We start from the raw sequence: 22970 nt of genomic DNA, 5'->3' as shown, positions 1-22970 counted from the left end.
ATTAATTCCAGCTCACCCAGTTGCTCTATGCTCATCCACCTGGAACTCAGACACCGGCCTTGCCCTGGCCTCACATCATGGATAACAAAAAAAAAATTGGAGTCTGGCTCAACAGGATTTTCCTTTTCTTTTTCAAAAGAAATGATGCATATAAAAGAAAAATTTACATGGTTGACATGACCCAGTTGACGCGTTTCAACTGCACTAAATAGTCTTACTCATTTCTTTTGAAAAAGAAAAGGAAAATCCAGTCCTGTTGAGCCGGACTCCAATTTTTTTCTATTTTAATACAATGTGCCGACCAAAAAAACCCCCTAATTCTGGCATTTTGATCATTTTTCTTCTTACGCGGGTTACCGATCAGATTAATTCTTTTTATACCTTGATGGGACATTGCCCCATCAAGATATAAAAAAGAATTAATCTGATCGGTAACCCGTGTAAGAAGAAAAAATGTTTTTTAAAAATATTAAAAAAAAATTTAAAGTTTAAATCACCCCCCATTTGCCCCATTCAAAATAAAACAAAAAAAAATAATTTATAAAAAAAAATTTGGTATTGCCGCATTCAGGATTGAATGCGGCAATACCAAATTTTTTTTTTACTCTGTCGCCTTATTGGGGGACACAGAACCGTGGGTGTTATGCTGCTGTCCACTAGGAGGCGACACTATGCATAATCTGAAAAAGATTAACTTTGGATCCTCCTCTGCAGTATACACCCCTGGACGGCGTCAGCCTTCTCCAGTTTTTGCTTAGTGTCGCAACGAGGCACACCTAAGATTTTTTTACTCCGTTTTTTTCCTTGATTTTTTTTTTTTCAACGGATTACAGATGAAGAAAAGCGGGTCCCCAGCAAGACTCCCGGCATGGCTCCCTCCTCGGTCCCCTATTAAGGGGTACCTGGTTGAGGTCGAGACGGCTATTCCCCATGTTGCTCCTTCCCCAGTCCCTCGGGTACTGGCTCGAAGTCGAGAACCCGCCCTCCTTCCCCAGTTCCCTTGGGCTCTGGGTTGAGGTCGAGGATAGGATGAAGCCCCCTGACGGTGACAGCAGCACCCTCCCTAATCCCCCTCTGGGGGCATTAGGTTGAGACACCGCAGGTAGGGCCTGTATCAGGCACCATTCAGCCACTTACAAGTCCAGGGACCCCAGCCCAGCTGCGGGCTCCTGTTGGGACCGGGGGAGGTGCAGGCAGGCATGGCACTTGTCAGAGACAGGGCTCCCTGCGCCCCGGTCTCTGTGGCAGCACCAGCTGCATAGCGCCTCAAAGGGACCCCCCCACAGGGCCTAGTTCGCGCTCATAACCCCACCGCTAGCCTGCCGTTCAATCCGGGGGGGTCTGGTTTGAATCCGACACCCCCCCCCCTGGACAACCGCGCCGTCCTGGAGCCCTTCTGGGCATGAGGTATTCCCGCCCCCTGGCCCGCCCCCCCGATGACGAAAATGACACTCTGCAGTGTCATAGAAGGGGCGGATCGAGGCAGGAAGGGCGCGCTTTTACATAGCTCAGCGTGCCCTTTTCAGCTCTCCGCCCCCTTCCCCCTCCACCTCAGAATCCCGGTGGCCATCTTGCTGCAGCAGGAAACATAACTGACAGCCATGCAGCAGTCTCCGGGGGCACAGGACTGTGATTTGTCGGCGCTGGACTTAAGGGCACACTGGTGGGGTAAGATCACAGCTGGGTTCTCTTTACTCAGCTGTGCATTCATATTACCTATAAGTTCTCCCCTTTGCATAGCCCCTGTAGGACCCTGCTAGCCAGCCTCTGTGCATGATGCCGGGCTGAAGGAAGAAAACCAGGCAAGACTGCTTTTATGCATTCTGCACAGACTGCAAGACCACTCCCCAGGGGCAGCACGAACCCACACTGCCGGGACTGTGTCCAAAACACTGGGTCAGAACCAACGCTTCTGCGTCTTCTTCCATACCGGAACGGGCTACTCAGATGTTGCAGTCTATAACACAGTCCATACATAGCCTGACCTCTACACTACTGCAGGCTTTGCAGGGTCATTTCTCGGCTATGAACGTTACCCAGCAAAGGGACAGCCCATCTCGGGGACATGCCACTTCCGACAGTCTCAGACGTAAGCGGACCCACAGGTCGCATTCATCTGCGTCCTCACATAGCACTCGGTCGTCCCCCTCCAGGGAGAGACACAGCGGCTCCAGGTCACCTAGTCCGTCCCCTGACAGAGACAGACAATGCGGATCTCCGCAACGATTTCCGGCCACAGACTCGGAAGGCATATGTGACTCTAACCCAGACAACGAAACAGAGAATTATCTCGTCTCTTGTCCCCCTAGCAATACTGCGATAGTTGAGGATATTGTCTCTTCCATCCTTCGGGTGCTGGACATTTCAGATCCAACCCCGGAAGCACCAGAACACAAGATTTCCTTTGAAAGTGTTCAGAAACCATCGAAGGTCTTCCCTAATCACCCGGAATTTCAAAAAATCCTTTCTAAGCATTTTTCGCAGCCTGAGAAAAAATATGCCAATCGCAAGTATTTGGAAGCAAAATACCCCATTCCACAGAAAGACAAGGATTGGACAGATCCGCCTGAAGTGGACCCTCCAGTCTCTAGGCTGGCAGCACAAATGCTTCTCTCGCTGCCGGACAGTTCAACCGTCAAGGACACAGCAGACAGACAAGTCGAACGCATGGCTCGTTCAATCTTTGAAGCGGCAGGTGCCTATTTGGCTCCCGCATTTGCTTCAGTTTGGGCAGCCAAGGCCATCATGGCTTGGGCTGATCTATTGCAAAAGGGCCTTCAAGCTTCAAATCCTCAGCTGGCGGACCAGGCGGTGCAAATTGCAGTGGTGGCAGATTACATGGTCCATGCAGCGTTGGACTCTGCAAGAGGAATAACGGGAATAGCATCAAACGCCATCACAATCCGGCGTATTCTCTGGCTAAGAGAATGGAAAGCGGATGCGGCCTCAAAAAAGTCCCTAACAAATCTCCCGTACTTCAGTAGCCGTCTTTTCGGTGGAAAGCTGGATACAATGATATCCAATGCTACCGGGGGCAAAAGTACTTCCCTCCCTCAACTAAGACCAAAACGCACGTTTAAAAGGCGTAATCAATCTCGTTTCCGATCCTTTCGGAATTCTTCAGGCTGGTCCGTCTCACGCCCAGCACAAAATCGTAATCGTTTCCCCCACAGGGACAACACACGTGCGGCACAGAGGCCGGACAGGAACTGGCAATCAAAGGCAAGCCAGGCAAAACCTAAAGGAGAAAAACCTCAGACTTTTCCCTCATCCTGCCTCATGCCCTCTGGAAGACACCCCACTTGTAGGCGGACGACTGCTACTCTTTCAGCAGGTCTGGCTGCCTATTACAGAAGACAAGGGGTCAAGGAAATAGTGTCTTCAGGATACAAAATCGAGTTTACTACCAGCCCACCACACAGGTTTTTTCCCCCTGTCCCTCCAAAATCCCCGCTCAAAGCTCAGGCCTTCCGTCAAGCTGTTTCTTCCCTCCTGTGAGCAGGAGTCATAGTGCTAGTCCCAGCAGAAGAGCGCTTCCGAGGGTTCTACTCCAACCTGTTCGTGGTGCCCAAGAAGGGAGGCAGCGTCCGACCCATACTAGACCTCAAGCAACTCAAGTATGTTCGAGTTCGTCACTTCCACATGGAATCCCTCCGGTCAATCGTTGCGTCTATGGAAAAAGGAGAATATCCTGCCTCCATAGACATACAGGACGCATACCTGCATATACCGATTGCTCCCGCCCATCAGAGGTTTCTCAGATTCGCAATCAACCAAGACCATTACCAGTTTGTGGCCCTCCCGTTCGGTCTCGCCACGGCTCCCAGAACATTTACAAAGGTCATGGCAGCTACCATGGACGTTCTGCACTCCAGAGGCATAGTAGTCGTTCCATACCTGGACGACCTTCTCATCAAGGTCCCCACCCTCAAGGACTGCGAGGTCAACGTCTCGATCACGATCGACACTCTGACGCGCCTGGGATGGTTAGTCAATTTACAGAAGTCCTCGACTACCCCGAGTCAGTCTCTGACCTTCCTGGGGATGCTGTTCGACACCTCCAAGGGTCTGGTGATCCTCCCCAGGGACAAGGCACTGGCTCTCTGTCTGGGAGTTCACACACTCCTCCGCAAGTCCCCCAGATCTCTCCGGTATGCCATGAGAGTACTTGGCAGGATGGCAGCAGCAATGGAGGCTGTACCATTTGCCCAGTTTCACCTCAGACCCCTTCAACTGGCCATCCTCAAGTCCTGGAACAGGAATCCGTTCTCCCTCGACAGGGAGTTCCGGTTATCAGCAAACACCAGGAGGTCCCTGCACTGGTGGCTCAAGCCAACCTCGCTTGCAAGGGGAAAATCCTTTCTCTCCGGTCAATGGAAGGTTTTGACCACCTACGCAAGCCTTATGGGTTGGGGCGCGGTGCACCTACATCAGAGCGCAAGGCAGGTGGTCACCAAGGGAATCGACCATGCCCATCAACATCCTGGAAATTCGGGTCATCTTCCTGGCGTTGAAAGCCTTCCATCACTTGCTGGCAGACTCTCATATCAGAGTACAGTCGGACAATGCCACGGCAGTGGCATACGTGAACCATCAAGGCGGCACCCGCAGCATCCAGGCGATGACCGAAGTAACGCGTATCCTACAATGGGTGGAGGCTGCAAGGTCGGTACTCTCCGCGGTCCACATTCCGGGTGTGGACAACTGGGAAGCCGACTATCTCAGCCGACAAGGAATGGACTCGGGGGAATGGTCTCTCCATCCCGAAGTCTTCTGTCAGATCTGTCATCGTTGGGGGACCCCGGACGTGGATCTGATGGCATCCCATCTCAATGCCAAGGTTCCCAATTTCATGGCCAGGACGTGCGAAGCAGATGCCCTGGTTCAGGACTGGACCCAGTTCCAGCTTCTGTACATTTTTCCACCCCTCCCCCTGATCTCCAGAGTCCTGAGGAAGATCAAACAAGAGGGTGTTCCCACCATTCTGATCGCTCCAGACTGGCCCAGGCGTACATGGTACGCCGACGTTGTGCAACTCACAGCAGACGCTCCCTGGCGTCTCCCCACACGTCCTGACCTCCTGTCACAAGGCCCGTTCTTCCACCAGAACTCTGGCTCTCAATTTGACGGCGTGGCCATTGAGACCTGGGTTTTGACCCAAGCAGGTTTTTCACCGGACGTTGTTAAAACCATGATCAGGGCTCGAAAGCCAACTTCAGCCAGGATTTACTATCGTACCTGGAAGATTTTCTTCACATGGTGCGACTCTCGTGGGCAGATTCCACTTCCCTATTCTCTTCCAAAGGTCCTCAGTTTCGTTCAGTCAGGCCTGGACGCCGGGATATCCCTGGGCTCGCTGAAGAGCCAGGTGTCAGCGCTCTCAGTGCTCTTTCAGAGGCGTATTGCTGTTGAAATCAGCTGACATCTGCCGGAAAAGATGTGGGCTAAGTGCCGGAGCCTACATCAAAGGGGGGTTACCTGACATGCGCCATACATTTATGGAGCAAGTCGTGAAGGGTTTAAGAATGGCAACACTTATTGACATCTTTATTTTGGGATCCCCTGTTAATGTAGTTTGTCACAAACCATGTTCCTGCATCACACTTATCTCCCATTGTGCTGGTTCCAAGCATATTTGTTTTCCCTCTTACTGCATTGTTTGTTGTCCCTTTAGGTTTAACAGTATTTGAAACTGGTCAGAAAAAAACTGAGAAGCGGAGAAAAGTGAAAGGAAGTGATGCTTCAGATATAGATGGCTTCTTGGGTCCTTGGGCAAAATACATTGACGAAAAAGATGTTGCCAAACCATCTGAGGTTAATATTGAGCCTTGTTCATGCATAGTAAAGGCATTGATATTACATTTCAGAACTGATTTTATGCATATGCTGCTTTATTAATTCTAGGATGAGCAGAAAGAGCTTGATGAGATAACAGCAAAAAGGCAGAAGAGAGGCAAACAGGAGGATGATAAGCCTGCCGATGAGAAGACCATATTACATGGTAACTTATTCATAAATATTCAGTTTAGTTTTGTCTAAAGCATAGTTATAGACCTCATTCTAGATACTATATATTTAAACCATGAAAGTTTACTTTATTCTATAAATAGTGACTTGCAAAAGTATTCACCCTCTTGGCTTTTTACATGTTTTGTTAAATTACAACCTGTGTTTAAAATATTTTTGTGATCTGATTTGCATGTCGTGCATAAGTGCTAAGTGCTCTAAGTTAATGAACTGAGAAAAATATAGGCATAAATTTAAATTTATGGAAGCAAGTAACTAAAATTTGGCATGTCTGTGCAAATGTATTCACCCCTTTTGCGATGAAGCCCCTAAAAATTTCAGGTGCAAGCAATTACCTTCATAAGTCATATTCTTAGTGAAAGGAAGTCCACCTGTGTGCAATCTAAGTGTCACATGGTCTATCAGTACAGTGGGGAAAAAAAATTATTTAGTCAGCCACCAAATGTGCAAGTGCTCCCACTTTAAAAAATGAGAGAGGCCAGTTATCTACATCATAGGTAGATCACAACTATGAGAGTCAAAATGAGAAAACAAATCCAGACAATCACCTTGCCTGATTTGGCAAATTATGGTGGAAAATAAGTATTTGGTCATTAATAAAAGTTCATCTCATTATTTTGTTATATATTCTTTTTTGACAATGACAGAGGTCAAACGTTTTCTGTAGACTTCACAAGGTTGGCACACATTGTTGGTGGTATGTTGGCCCATTCCTCCATGCAGATCTCCTCTAGAGCAGTGACGTTTTGGGCCTGTCGCAGGGCAACACAGACTTTCAAATCCCTCCAAAGGTTTTCTATGGGGTTGAGATCTGGAGACTGCCTAAGAGGTGTTTCACACTTCCGTTTTTGTGTCCGCCAAACGGATCCGTTTCCGTTTTTTTGACGGAAACTGATGCAAACGGATCCGTTTTTTAAAAAAACGGATCCGTTTTTTTGACGGATCCGCGGTAACCGCTAATGGAAGTCTATGGGACAAAAAACGGATCCTGCAAAAAAAGGCGGATCCGTTTTTTTACGGAAACCAACGGATTTTGACGGATTTGAAAAAACGGAAGTGTGAAACAGGCCTAAGCTACTCCAGGACCTTCTTATGCGTCTTACAAAGCCACTCCTTCGTTGCCCTGGCAGTGTGCTTGAGATCATTATCATGCTCATTATCATCCCCTCGAACACTCTCGCACCCCTCCAATCTATTCTAAACTCTGCTGCCCGACTAATCCACCTGTCCCCCCGCTATTCCCCAGCTTCTCCCCTCTGCCAATCCCTTCACTGGCTCCCCATTGCCCAGTGACTCCAGTACAAAACCCTAACCATGACATACAAAGCCATCCACAACCTGTCTCCTCCATACATCTGTGACCTCGTCTCCCGGTACTTTCCTGCACGCAACCTCCGATCCTCACAAGATCTCCTTCTCTACTCCCCTCTTATCTCCTTTTCCCACAATCGCATACAAGATTTCTCTCGCGCATCACCCCTACTCTGGATCTCTCTACCACAACATATCAGACTCTCACCTACCATCGAAACCTTCAAAAAGAGCCTGAAGACCCACCTCTTCCAACAAGCCTATAACCTGCAGTAACCACCGATTGACCAAACCGCTGCATGACCAGCTCTACCCTCGCCTACTGTATTCTCACCCATCCCTTGTAGATTGTGAGCCTTCGCAGGCAGGGTCCTCTCTCCTCCTGTACCAGTTATGAATTGTATTGTTTAACATTATTGTACTTGTTTTTATTATGTATACCCCTCCTTACATGTAAAGCGCCATGGAATAAATGGCGCTATAACAATAAATAATAATAATAATAATAATAATGCTGAAAACCCATCCACGTTTCATCTTTGCCCTTTCTGATGGAAGGAGGTTTACACTCAAAATCTCACGATACATAGCCCCATTTATTCTTTCATGTACACATAGCAGTTGCCCTGGTCCCTTTGCAGAGAAACAGCCCTAAAGCATGATGTTGCCACACCCATGCTTCACAGTAGGTATGGTGTTCTTTGGATGCAACTCGGCATTCTGTCTCCTCCAAACACGACAAGTTTTGTTTCTACCAAACAGTTCTACTTTGGTTTCATCAGACCATATGACATTCTCCCAGTACTCTTCGGGATAATCCAAATGGTCTCTAGCAAACTTCAGACTTACCCGGACATGTACTGGCTTAAGCAGGGGACACGTCTGGCACTGCAGGATATGAGTCCCTGGCGGCGTAGTGTGTTACTGATGGTAGCCTTTGTTACGGTGGTCCCAGCTCTATGAAGGTCATTTACTAGGTCCCCCCGTGTGGTTCTGGGATTTTTGTTCACCGTTCTTGTGATCACTTTGACCTCACGGAGTGAGAACTTGCGTGGAGCCCCAGATTGAGGGAGATTATCAGTGGTCTTGTATGTCTTCCATTTTCTTATTATTGCTCCTACAGTTGATTTCATCATACCAAGCTGCTTGCCTATTGCAGATTCAACCTTCCCAGCCTGGTGTAGGGCTACAATTTTGTTACTGGTGTCCTTCGACAGCTCTTTGGTCTTCACCATAGTGGAGTCTGGAATGTGACTGTTTGAGGTTGTGGGTAGGTGTCTTTTATAATAACAAGTTCAAACAGGTGCCATTACTACAGGTAATGAGTGGAGGACAGAGGAGCCTCTTAAAAAAGTTACAGGTCTATGAGAGCCAGAAATCTTGCATGTTTTTAGGTGAAAATATACTTATTTTCCACTATAATTTGCAAAATAAGTGTTGCAAAATCAGACAAGGTGATTTTCTCGATTTGTTTTCTCATTTTGACTCTCATAGTTGTGGTCTACCTATGATATCAATTACAGGCCTCTCTCATCTTTTTAAGTGGGAGAACTTGCACAATTGGTGGCTGACTAAATACTCCCCCCCCCCCCCCCCCCCCCCCCACCACCACTTTATATACACTCCCTTTCTGAAAGGCCAGAGGGGCTGACACACCATTATCCTCTTAACCCCCGGAGCTTTTTTCGGTTTTGCGTTTTGTTTTTTTTTTCTCTCCCCTTCTTCTCAGAGCCATGACTTTTTTATTTTTCCGTCAATATGGCCATGTGATGGCTTATTTTTTGCGGGACGAGTTTACTTTTAAATGACACCATTGGTTTTATCATCTACTTGAAAACGGTAAAAAAATTCCAAGTGAGGTGAAATTGCCAGGTGGTGAATACTTTTACAAACCACTGTAGATTTTGGTCACAGATGAGCCGCATCGCCTCTCTGCACAGATCACAACACGCTCAATGCACTCTCCAATAAAAGTCAATGAATCCTCTCTAAACTACAGGTTTTGATGGTCCACCAATCAGTTTCTAGTTTTAGTTAGGAAATGCACCACCAATATATTTCTACTATTATGTTGATAATGTAGCGACAAGGGCATGTGTATAAAGTTGATTAACACTTTGATAATTACAGATTGGTTTCATGTGCTATGCTGTAAGCTTTCTGCCAAGAGTCATGTAGTGACTTTCCTTATACTGTACATCTCATTTTGGTAGGCACAGTACATAGTGCTTGTTACACCTTTGTGTGTATCATGTGTCTTAATGCTGATGCTCCTACTAGAAGAAAAGTAAACTAAAAGATCACCATGTCTTATCACTTAGACAAAAAGGAATTGTGGCACATGCAAGATAATCCATAAAATCACAGTCTTATCTGGATTCCATTAAAATCTCACATATGTAAGATTAAAGTGAACCTGTCAACAGGATTTTGCTCAGTAAACTACAGACACTGTTAGTGTCTCTTACACACGTGTGTATGTATTATATATCAGCAATGCATATAGCTGTAGATTTTTTTTTTTTTTTTTCAGTCAAAGAAATGTATGACTATCAAGGCCGATCATATTTACACATTCCTCAAGATGTTGATGTTAACCTACGTTCTACTGAACTGCCCGATAAATGCTATCTTCCCAAGAAACAGATTCATGTTTGGTCCGGACATACAAAGGTAGTGTTACCATTGCGAATTAGTAAATAGGAACAGAATGTATTTTTTTTATTAACGATTGAATTTTGTGTGATGGAAGCTGGAAAACATACCATATATACTCGTGTATAAGCTGAGATTTTCAGCCCATTTTTTTGGGCTGAAAGTCCCTCTCTCGGCTTATACACGAGTCATATACCTGGGGGTCGGCGGGGGAGGGCAGCGGGGGGTGTCAGAGATCATACTTACCTCCCCTGGCGCGGTCTCTGCAGCCCCCCTGCTTCTCCACGGTCTCCCTTCCTGCCTTCAGCGGTCACATGTTACCGCTCATTAAACTCATGAATATGCGCATATTCATGAGTGTAATGAGCGGTACCACGAGACCGTGGAGAAGCGATGCAGCCGCTGTAGAGACCGCGCCAGGGTAGGTAAGTATAGCGATATTCGCCTGTCCCCCGGTCCATCGTTGCTCACCGCTGTCTGCTGCATCCTCTGTCTGTGACGTTTAGGCAGCAGGGGGCGCGGTGACGTGGTTAGTGCGTGCCATGCCCTCTGCTGGCTGAATGTCACTGACAGAGGATGCAGCAGACAGCAGTGAGCAGCGATGGCCCCCAGACAGGTGAGGTCCTGAGCAGGAGAGGTGAGTATGGCATTTCTTTTGCAGCAGGAGCATATGGGGGCATAATATATGGAGCACTTTATGGGGGCAGCATATGGGGGCATATCCTATGGAGCAGCATAATGGGGGCATATCCAATGGGGCAGCCTAATGGGGGCATATCCAATGGAGCAGTATAATGGGGGCATATCCTATGGGGCAGCATAATGGGGGCATATCCAATGGAGCAGTATAATGGGGGCATATCCAATGGAGCAGTATAATGGGGGCATATCCTATGGGGCAGCATAATGGGGGCATATCCTATGGGGCAGCATAATGGGGGCATATCCTATGGGGCAGCATATGGGGGCATATCCTATGGGGCCATATCCTATGGGGCAGCATATGGGGGCATATTCTATGGGGCAGCATATGGGGGCATAATCTATGGAGCATCTTATGGAGCCATAACCTTTATGGAACATTATATGGGGCATATTATTCTATGGAGCATCTTGTGGGGGGGCATTATTAACCTTCGTGCAGCATTATATGGGGTGTATTTTGTATGGAGCATCTTATGGGGCCATCATGAACTGTATGGAGCATTATATGGGGCTCCTGATTCAATATGGATATTCAAAAACATTTAACCTACTGATGTCTCAATTAATTTTACTTTTATTGGAATCTATTTTTATCTTTGAAATTTTCCACCCTAGGCTTACACGCGAGTCAAAAAGTTTTTTCAGTTTTTTGTGGCAAAATTAGGGGGGTCGGATTATACACGGGTCAGCTTATACACGAGTATATACCGTAAATATAATCCAACTATGGAACATAAATAAATACCAACACTGAATATTTTGCCCCATAACATAAAAAAGCAACAACTGAAGGCTACACAAATAATTAAACCTATAATCCCTCTCAATACATAGTACAAAAATCCTCTTTAGAAGAAACGTTTAGGTTTTTTCCCTTTTTTTGTATGTTTATAGGAAAAGCAAGCCATTAAAAGGTATACTGCTTTTTTTTTTTTTTTTTACTATGTCTGAAAATTTTGCGATCTGTCTAACCAGTAGGGAGTCACTTCCCTAGAATAGAATAAATCCTATTGAGAGCGATCACAATTATCACAGCAATCCACTGAGATTGATGTGTTCCATTAAAAAGTCCAGCCAGCAAAGTCTTGCCTCCTCATGTGCTCATTCCTGTGTTCGGCACTTTCTTTTGACATCCTACGAAGAAAGAGCCTAAGTAATAAAGAACAAAACGCGTGCTAAAGATTAAGAATTAAAAGGAATAATTTCCAGCTTCTCTGCAAAACCCCTAAATATTATGGGCATGTCTCTCCGTGAAAGGGCAAAATGACTGCAAAAAATAAAACACTGTAGGTTGAGAAATGAAAGGAAAAGGAGTTGCCCATAAAAAGCATGAATATGATGACATGTTTCATTTTAAATGTCTGTTCTTGCTACTGAAAAGCACTTGCAACTATGATAAAAGTACGGTAGATCCAAAATTTCATTTAATTTGAAATTGTTTCTTTTATTTATTCTGTCTTTCTTTCAGGGTGTCAGTGCTGTAAGATTATTCCCCCTCTCTGGCCATTTGCTATTGTCTTGTTCCATGGATTGCAAGATTAAGGTTAGTAATAATTCTCAGACTTGCATTGAACTTATAAATTAAAGTCCTTAATTGGGATCAGCCTAGGTGCAAGGTCACCAAATAATTTGAGTAGTTATGTCAGCCTAAGTGTATATATACACACGCATAAATGGGTAGCCCAGTCTAAGAAGAAAAACCTGCAGTCCTGTTTTGTATCTGCAGACTGCTTAATCGTAAGTGTGTGCATCGCCCATTGTCATGATTCGGCAGTCAGTGATGGGAGACTTTTCTTCTTGCTCTGGACAACCCCTTATAAAGCATATGCCATTTGTATATGCATTAGTTAGCCTGGTTCTTGGTAAGCACTGATTTTCCTTCATCATTCCACACTACCTGTTTGAGGTGTTATTGTTATTATAAATCTATTCTTGTTACAGCTTTGGGAAGTGTACAATGAACGAAGATGTTTACGGACATTTATAGGTACAGTATGAATCTAGTAAATATCTTATCTTCCATGCTGTCTGCTTGTAAGAAACTTCTGCTTAGTCACACAAAGCATCCGGCCTTACTGGGACTTCTTATGTGTGCGCAATATTAGTGTGCTTGTGGTCAATAGGGATTCACATGCAAACAACTTCTTGTACTTGTTTTATATCCTTATTCCCATTCTTGGTGTACAAATGACAGCTCTTGGAATTACAGTCCATTGGGGGTGAACCATGCTTTAAAAACCCTGTTATTAGGAATTTGGGCTGTTGGAAAACTTGTCTGAGTTTTTATATATCTGCTTGATTTATTACTTGGCTGATTTGGTTAAAAGAAAAAGAATGTTAAGAAATGAGAATCCATTTTTGCCATTAAATGGATCTTATCAGTAAGTCAGCACCTATCCTGTGGATAGGTGATCACTTCTTTTCACTGGACATCCTCTTTAAAGAGTCTAGGAGGGCAAAGTTACACCCTTGAGGACATATCCATGTAGGACAAATTTATAGCCTAGATGTCCTGATAAACTTTTAAAGGCTTGTAAAAATTGGGTGCTAAGTGCATCTGTCAGCTTCACTGCCCCTTCACCCACCATTTCTTGATTGGCATCCCTTGCTTCTTTTTCGCACATTGCTAGATTTTTGCTTTTTGTTGTAGCTGGTCCAACTGACTGAAGGAAGGCGCTCTAGACAACTTTTTTAAAACTTTTTTTTTTCTGGATATTTACACTACGTATTTGGAAACACCAGGTATGATTATTTATAGGGAAAACTACTCTACACATCTTAACTTTCTCATTTAAATAATCACTTGATTATAACAATATATATAGTTTGATTGCTCATTCTTTACATTAGATCTATCTTCCAGAAGATCGACTCTCCACTCTACTCTCAAGATCACATCTCACCACTTGTGCACTTGACCCGATCCCTTCCCACTTCATCCCAAACCTCACCACAGTCTTCATCCCAACCCTAACCCATCTCTTCAACCTATCACTAACAACTGGTGTTTTCCCGAGGGCTGTGGAGTCGGTAAACCAAACCTGCAACTCCGACTCCTCAATTTCCCTTACACCGACTCCAACTCCGACTCCGACTCCACGACTCCGACTCCGACTCCCACACATATTGCTTATATTTAAGTGAAAAATTTATTGTAGTACAATGTGAACCTCAGACATTTAATCATTTTTATGATCCCATAATCAAGATATTTAGATAGAACAGAATATATATTGGTGTACTACCCGGTTTTCATTCTTTTTGGTACAGATACGATATGGATAGACAGATATGGATAAATGGATAGAGCAGATTTCTAATCTGCTTTTGCTATTGAAAACATTATCTATGAGCTCAAAAACCTTTCAGGTGATGCGGTTTTTTAAAAAGATGATCAGCTTTTGCAGCTGAAAAAAGTATCCTCAAAAAACACAGGAAAAACGCTGTGTGTGAATGTAGCCTTAGATCAGGAATAGAACAGCCATTTATAGGACATTTCATAACTTTCCCAAATTCCTATGAAAAAATATTCAGCACATTCTGCATTGAATTACTGTACCCAATTTATTATATATTTTAGGAGTCGGAGTCGGTCCATTTTATACCGACTCCAACTCCGACTCCACCAAAATGAGCACCGACTCCACGACTCCGACTCCACAGCCCTGGTTTTCCCCTCAAGCTTTAAACATGCCTCAATCACACCTATCCTCAAAAAGCCCTCTCTTGACCCATCCTCTGTATCTAGCTATCGCCCTATATCACTTCTCCCCTACGCCTCCAAGCTACTGGAACAACATGTCTACCTTGAACTGTCCTCCCATCTCTCTTCTTGCTCCCTCTTCGACCAGCTTACAATCTGGCTTCCGGTCACACCACTCCACCGAAACTGCCCTTACTAAGGTCACCAATGACCTCTTTACCGCCAAGAGCAAGCGACACAACTCTGTCCTCCTCCTCCTGGACCTGTCGGCTGCCTTTGACACAGTGGACCATTCCCTACTATTACAGACCCTCTCATCCCTTGGCATCACAGACTTGGCCTTGTCCTGAATCTCATCATACCTAACAGACCGGACATTCAGCGTCTCCCACTCACACACCACCTCCTCACCTCGCCCCCTATCTGTCGGAGTCCCACAAAGTTCAGTCCTAGGACCCCTGCTCTTCTCCATTTACACCTTTGGCCTGGGACAGCTTATAGAATCTCATGGCTTTCAGTATCATCTCTATGCTGATGACACACAGATCTACATCTCTGGACCAGATATCACCTCCCTGCTAACCAGAATCCCTCAATGTCTGTCCACTATTTCATCCTTCTTCTCTACCAGATTTCTGAAACTTAACATGGACAAAACAGAATTCATCATCTTTCCCCCATCTCACGTGACCCCCCCCCCCCAACGAACCTATCCATTACAGTAAATGGCTGCCCACTCTCCCCAGTCCCACAAGCTCGCTGCCTCGGGGTAATCCTTGATGCTGATCTCTCCTTCAAACCACATATCCAAGCCCTTTCCACTTCCTGCCGACTTCAACTCAAAAATATTTCACGAATCCGTTCATTCCTCAACCAAGAATCTGCAAAAATCCTAGTCCATGCCCTCATTATCTCTCGCCTTGACTACTGCAACCTCCTGATCAGTGGCCTCCCCTCGAACACTCTCGCACCTCTCCAATCTATTCTAAACTCCGCTGCCCAACTAATACACCTGTCCCCCCGCTATTCCCCAGCTTCTCCCCTCTGTCAATCCCTTCACTGGCTCCCCATTGCCCAGAGACTCCAGTACAAAACCCTAACCATGACATACAAAGCCATCCACAACCTGTCTCCTCCATACATCTGTGACCTTGTCTCCCGGTACTTTCCTGCACGCAACCTCCGATCCTCACAAGATCTCCTTCTCTACTCCCCTCTTATCTCCTCTTCCCACAATCGCATACAAGATTTCTCTCACGCATCACCCCTACTCTGGAACTCTCTACCACAACATATCAGACTCTCACCTACCATCGAAACCTTCAAAAAGAGCCTGAAGACCCACCTCTTCCGACAAGCCTATAACTTGCAGTAACCACCAATCGACCAAACCGCTGCATGACCAGCTCTACCCTCGCCTACTGTATTTTCACCCATCCCTTGTAGATTGTGAGCCTTCGCGGGCAGGGTCCTCTCTCCTCCTGTACCAGTTATGACTTGTATTGTTTAACATTATTGTACTTGTTTTTATGTATACCCCTCCCTACATGTAAAGCGCCATGGAATAAATGGCGCTATAACAATAAATATTAATAATCTAATTATTTCTTTTATTGATGTTCAGGCCACAGTAAAGCTGTTCGTGATGTTTGTTTCAACAATGCTGGAACCCAGTTCCTAAGTGCAGCATATGACCGCTATCTCAAGCTATGGGACTCTGAGACAGGTACTGGCTTTTATTTCTCTAGGGTTCATTTTTATTGCTAAAAAATGTTCCTTTATTCCTTAAATGTAAGGGTTATATATTCCATGTTAAGATTATAGCCATGTGTCTTACCTTGAGCCATGTGTCTTACCTTGTAAGAGTCTGTACTTTAATGATGAGAATCTTCATTTTTGCATTCATATGGTCAGCTACTTGTCCTGTAGAATATTTTTGGGATCACATATTTGTAGGCCGTCCTATGGCTCTTTTGCCAATCATCTCCTTCATAAGAAACCTGTATGTATTTGAGGGGTGTTCCCTACTTGAGACATCTATGGCACATCTAGCAAGTTGGACCGTCCCTTCAAACAAAAGTCTGCTAGGAGCAGCATCCAGGAGACAACTAAACAGAGGCTTTTATTGTTCGCATACACTTCTATGAGGCAGGAAATCCACTCTTCTGCTACTTTGTAGACTAGAGGACCCTTGTGCCAAGCTATCCTCCTATCGGTTTTACTAAATAACAAGTTATAGCAAGGAATGTAGTATGTTAGGCTGCTCAGTTAACTTTTCATAAAAGGTCCTTAAAATGGTGTGTAGAGAATGAGCCTGTCATACACAGTGCAACAATAAGGTAAATGTGTGTATCACTGGGTAAGTGATTGTACAGGAGCAGAGTATGCCCTCAGAAAATTACTGCTCTATTCCATGAAACAGAAGGGTTTACATATATTTCTCTGGAACTCCTCATGTTGCTTGTAAGACGTAGTTTATACTTTTTAAAAAAGTGTGATAGTTACTGAAAATATAAATTATGTACAATCTTCACACAAACTTTTTTTTTTTTTTTTTTTTTTACATTAAATCTACATTACCTATGAAAGTTGTAAAAATTTGATGTTAATTTATTTTTTTTTAATCAGGGCAATGTATATCCAGGTTCACAAACAGAAAGGTGCCATATTGTGTTAAGTTCAATCCTGATTCAGACAAACAGAATCTATTTGTGGCAGGGATGTCTGATAAAAAAATTGTTCAGGTGAGTAGCATTGTAGTTAACATAGATTTCTATTAAGCATTCGCCAGGTTTTTACTAACCCATCTGAGAGCAGCATGATTGAGGGGCAGAGACCATGATTTCTGTGATGTCACTTGCCGAGCTGCTTGCTGTCATTTTAATAAAATCACTGTTTTATCTTCTGCAGATCTAGCAGTTCTCTGAATGCGGAGTTCTGTATAACTCCGCCCAAATCACTGATTAGTGGCATTGTGTACACTGTGCATAGGCAGAAAGCTGCTAATCAGTGGTGTTATACAGAGCTCATTCAGTATGGAGAATTACATGTCAGCACATTTACTAGCCGTATAGTAATAATCTTTTACTGATGACGATTTTGTCAAAATTGCAGCAAGCAGCCCAGTGAATGACACATTGCTGGAATCGGGGTCTCTGTCTCTACATTATGTTGTGCTTCGATTGCAAAAACCTAATGACAGATTCTCTATAAGTAGGTGTTCCTGTCTTTGTGCAGCTCTTTTTCTTTTTTCTTTAAACCTTCAGCTACTGCAAAAACAGCTATAATAGAAATGTAATTGTGGTGTTGGCTTGTTTACCAGATATTACTGATAATCAAGGTTAATTCTAATAAAAACTTACAGGTCAGGTAAAGATCAGATATGATTGTTTCAGTTACTATTGTACTGCCTTAGATATGTTTTTAACCCATTCCCACTGTAGCCAATTTTGTTTATTTCTGACCAGACCTGATTTTTCAAATATGACATCTCACTTCTGACGTTCAGTTTAAGCTATCAAGAGAAAGTGAGAACTGCAAGTGGCCGCTCCCTTCCTCTTGAGTACTTACACGTCCGAAGACAAGGACAGTGACCCAAGCGCTCATTGGGTGCCTTTCTCACTTGACATAACCTCATATGCGCTCCGGGAATGGCGTCTGCACCAAAGGTGAGTACAAGTTTTTTTTTTTTTGTTTTTTTTTTTTGTTTTTTTCCACCAGGGTCAAACATTCCAATTGAGAAGGGGTTGTCATAGTAGTAGACAACTTTTTTCATGTTTGCCTTATTGAGGGACACAGAATCATGGGATAGTCTGCTGCCACCTGGAGGCTGACACTATTATTGCTATTAAATAAAACTGGCTTCACCAAGAGAGAGAGAAAAATTGCGGATCCGGCCGACCGAAAAAGCGTAGCATTGTCCGTTCAGGCATTTCGGCGGACGTCAAAATTTTGGCGGATCCGCATATAAACAGCGTTGGATTCGCGGTGGATACTGCGTCCACTTGTTATATAGAACCACGTGGGACGGCCGCAGGTGCCTCCTTGCAGTATTCGTATCTCCCTTAAAGCCCAGTCACTAAGAGCTCACAGTACAACTTATTGTACATTAATGAAGGTCCTAGACAGAAACGTCTGTATGTATGTACTGCAATTCATTAAAACTACCTTTCTGCATCAGAATCTTTTTGGTGTGTGTCAAGTCTATATAAATTGAAGTTCACGGATTGGGATCCTACTTGTGCACCACCTCCGTTTACCAGGGTTGTGCCAACGGTTTTGTTCTAATGAAAGTGGTTCAAACGGCAGAGAGGGACTTCTTCATCCCGGTCACCTTAACCAGGGAGGCGCCCAGATTCTTTTTCCCTTTCACTGGGGACTCGCTCCCCTCAGCACTCTGAATCCAGTTCAGAATCCATACTGGATCCATGACAGTTGGGAAAACTAAGTGAAATGGCGGAGAGTTTGTTGTCTGCCATGGACACCTCTCTGGGAGTGACAGCTCCGCCGCCCCTCCCGTTACTGAATCAGGTTTATTAAGGAGGGGTAAACGTGTGGCTAGATACTTTTCTAACCATAAATTACCAATAATGTCCAAATAGTTATATTTGTCACTCCATATAAAATAGTTAAACCTATCGTTCTGCTATGAGTAATACCCAGAAGGAAATGAAGAGACCCATAGAGTATTTAAAATAAAAAAAATCTTTATTAGCCATATATAAAACAATTAAAATATTTACTATTTGTGAATGCCTCACAAAAAGGGGACCCTAATGTAACCTGACCATAAGGAGAATATCCAAAAGGTAATATGTCATTAACGGTAGTCCAATAAGGGGTAAAAGGTTATATCAAGTATATTAAGTCATCTGACACCCCTTTACAGTGGACTAATGTTATAAGTAGTATATGAAACTATCCACTTCCCATGGAAATTATGATGATAACCTAATTCCAATAAGAAGGGGGAATAGAACAGCAAATTAAAGTATACGAGTGACACAACTAGTAATTCCCCTGCAAATGGTAATATCCTATATATCAAACATGGGTTACCTGAAATGGGTGTAATAGCCAAAAAGTGGAGAGTCATGTGTAGCATCGCCTCATGGAACAGTCAATAAGAAAGATGCAGAAACCAAGGAACAGGTACGATTCATTTCCTCTTTTAGTAATCATTTACAGAATTAAACGGCCATAATTAGAAAACACTGGGACGTTCTTTCAACCCCTTCAGCCCCAAGCCTTTTTTCACCTTCATGACCAGGCCAAATTTAACAATTCTGACCAGTGTCACTTTATGAAGTAATAACTCATAATATATCAGCAATTGAGAAAATAAAAATAACTTTTAATAAGTAATATAAAAGCTACCACTAGATAAAGTGAGGATAAAAACACACTAAATCAGATTGTCACAGACTATAACACAGAGTGTCTGTATAAATCTCAAAAAGAGACCACCCAGCGTATATAGATGTAACTATTCCAAGTCCAAAAATCTGAAGGACTGGACAGGTTATACTTGGTCTGAGACAAAAAAGCTCAAGACCAAGATGAAACAATAAACAATTTCCTTATTAGGGTATGTGCACACGTAGTTTTTAGTCTCTGCGGATTTTGTAGAGAAAACCGCAGGAAATCCGCAGGACAAAGTGCTGCAGTTTTTCTGCGGTTTATCTGCGGATTATCTGCGTTTTTTCTGCGGTTTTGCCCTGCGGTTTTACACCTCATAATGGATGAGGTGTAAAACCACAGCGTTTCTGCACCAAATAATTGACATGCTGCGGATTGTAAACCGCAGCAAAACCGCGCGGAAAAAAACGCAGCATGTGCACAGCTTTTTTTTATTTCCATAGGAAATAAAGGTACTGTACAACGCAGCAAGATCTGCTGCGTTTCTGCAGAGCCAAAAACGCTGCAGAAACGCAGCAGAATCCGCAGCGTGTGCACATACCCTTAGAGGTAATACAATAAAACAATTTCCTATAGAGAAAAAGAAAACCTGGGTGGTCTGTTTTTGAGATTTATACAGACACTCTGTGTTATAGTCTGTGACAATCTGATTTAGTGTGTTTTTTTTATCCTCACTTTATCTAGTGGTAGCTTTTATATTACTTATTAAAAGTTATGTTTTATGATTTTCTCATTTGCTGATATATTACCTCATTCGTGAGATTTGTGGGTTTTCGATACCCCTTTTTGCTATTTTTTGAAGTAATAACTCACAAACGTTTCAACGGATCCCACTGATTCTGAGATTGTTTTCTTGTGACATATTGTACTTCATCATAGTCGTAACATTTCTTCGATTTGACTTGTGTTTATTTGTGAAGCGGAAATTTGGGGAAAATGTTGACATTTTCAAACTTTAAGTGTTTACGCTCATATATTGGAGAGTTATGTCACACAAAATAGTTAAGTAGACATGTGGGAAATGTTATTAACATTAGCACAATTTTTGAAAAAACAATTTTTTTTTTAAATTATAGGAAGTCAGAAGGGTTAAACGTTGAGCGATTTTCTCACTTTTTCAGCAAAATTTACAAAACCATTTTTTTAGGCACCATATCACATTTGATGTTACTTTGAAGGGGGTATGTATAACAGAAAATACCCATAAGTGACACCATTCTAAAAACTGCACCCCTCAAGGTGCTCAAAACCACATTCAAGAACTTTATTAACCCTTCAGATGCTTCACAGTAATTTTTGGAATGTGGAAGAAAAAAAATGAACATTTAACTTTTTTCACAAATTTTACTTTAGACCCACATTTTTTTTTTTTTTTTTTTTTTTTAAGTTTTCACAAGGGTAACAGGGCGCACTCTCAGTTCAGGGCCAGCCGTCCCTTTTGGAGGCGTGTGGGGCCTTGCAGGTCTGTCTTTTTGCCAATTTTCTGCACCAGACGAGTCAAGTTGGCAGGTTTAGACCAACGGTCTCCCAGGAATCATAGAATCATTTTCAAGCAACACCCACCGAACGTCCTTCTGGGTCGGGCTAGACCTTCCGGTTGCAGAGGTGGTAGGAGGCTCGTTGTTTGACGGATGGTCTCAACTCGGTGTTTCTTTCCGGGTGGGTGGCTGCTTCCTCCTTTTCCAGGAGGCATGACTGTAGGCAGTCAGCGATTTTTAGGTCTGGGAGGTCATCTCTCCAGGTTGCAGAATAGATTTTGCCACTCTACCTCACAATTAATTCTTTTGCTCTCGCCCTCCCTGGTCATCCAGCGTAAGAGCTAGTTTCGATCAGGTGATAACTTCCCTGCTTCTAGCAGGTTTGATTGTAGCTGTTCCCACTGCAGATCACTTCCAAGGAGTTTAGTTGAAACCTATTCATTAGCCCCCAAAAAAGACTGCTCAGTGTAGCCTATCTTAGATTTAAGACACCCGAACAGATAGGTTCGGCTTCGTCACTCCAAGTCGCTCCAGTCATGGGTTACGAAAAAACACATTACCGGTAAGTAATTCCCGTGTTTTCCCGTATCTGTATGACATTCTTGTCAAGGCGCCATCCTTTGTGCAAATTCTAGAGAGCCTACAGATCATTCTTCAGACTCTGGAGCGATTCATTGGATTGTCAACAGGACAAAGTCTGTTTTAGTGCTAACACAGCAGCTACAGTTTCTGGGTACGGTGTTTGACACCGTTCCGACATCAGTGTTTCTTCCGGAGAAGAAGAGATTATCTCTTCAGTGCTCCATCAGAACTTTGAAACAACCGGGCAGTCATTCCTTTCGTTTTTGCATGAGGGTCCTGGGAAAGGTAGAAAAACACAGACATCAGATCACTGGGTTGAGAAATCCCTAGAATTGAAGGTGTGGAGCACAGAGGCTTCAGTCTGGGTTCCTAACCAAGTGAATCATGAAATAAAAAAGAGTGGAAAATCCAACTGCAAAACCGCCCTGATCTCAATCCTATATTAATTACGGTAATCCTAAGTCACCTAAAACAGGAAAGGTTTATTCTGATTTCATGTCAGATACTGAGAAAAACATGCATATATGTCTTTTTATATAGTGTATGTAAACTTCTGGAACCAACTGTACATACAGAGCCTGCTGCATCCAGTAAACTCAGGTAAGTATTTGCGGATAATCTGCACTGCTGGTATCCCATATAATCAATCCAAATCCAGACAAAATATTCGACTGCCAAAAGTGTAGGAGCGCTCCTACCTACCACACATCAGAGCAAGAAGTCTGTGGTACTTTGAAATTCGTCGACTGAATAAAGGAAAAACACATACTTTGTCTGGGTTTGGCTTTATTATATGGGATACCAGCAGCACAGATTATCCGCAAATCCTCCTTATGTGTTTTCCTGGTCTGATGACCTGTTGGACCTGCAGCAGCTGGATTTATAAGGTTAGCATAACCGTATTTAGCATCCTTATCTCCCATGGATAAAACCCTATTGCACTGTCTTTTTCCTCCTAGTTTTATTCTGGCACCCAGTAAACTAACACATCACTGAAATCAGGGTCTTATTTGCCTATGTTATGCTGCTCTCAGATGAGGTAGCAAAAACCGATGACATTCTCTTTAAGTGATACCGGTTTGCTTTACATA

At 43.7% G+C, this 22970-nt stretch overlaps 1 protein-coding gene across 1 annotated transcript in view; it reads left to right on the top strand.

Moving 5' to 3' along the window:
- Positions 1-22970, top strand: part of CDC40 (cell division cycle 40) — a 60271-nt gene that overhangs the window by 20366 nt on the left and 16935 nt on the right. The window contains exons 5-11 of the mRNA XM_073576016.1: positions 5675-5814; positions 5905-6001; positions 9872-10011; positions 12167-12241; positions 12640-12685; positions 16026-16127; positions 17030-17145. Coding sequence (XP_073432117.1) covers positions 5675-5814; positions 5905-6001; positions 9872-10011; positions 12167-12241; positions 12640-12685; positions 16026-16127; positions 17030-17145 — 716 coding nt within the window. The remainder of the gene's footprint in view (positions 1-5674; positions 5815-5904; positions 6002-9871; positions 10012-12166; positions 12242-12639; positions 12686-16025; positions 16128-17029; positions 17146-22970) is intronic.

This window comes from Dendrobates tinctorius, unplaced genomic scaffold (assembly GCF_039654945.1).
Source record: "Dendrobates tinctorius isolate UK_male_01 unplaced genomic scaffold, ASM3965494v1 ptg000046l, whole genome shotgun sequence".
Taxonomy (NCBI): Eukaryota; Metazoa; Chordata; class Amphibia; order Anura; family Dendrobatidae; genus Dendrobates; species Dendrobates tinctorius.
Note: the sequence above shows the minus strand (reverse complement) of the source record. Positions and strands in the feature narration are given on the sequence as shown.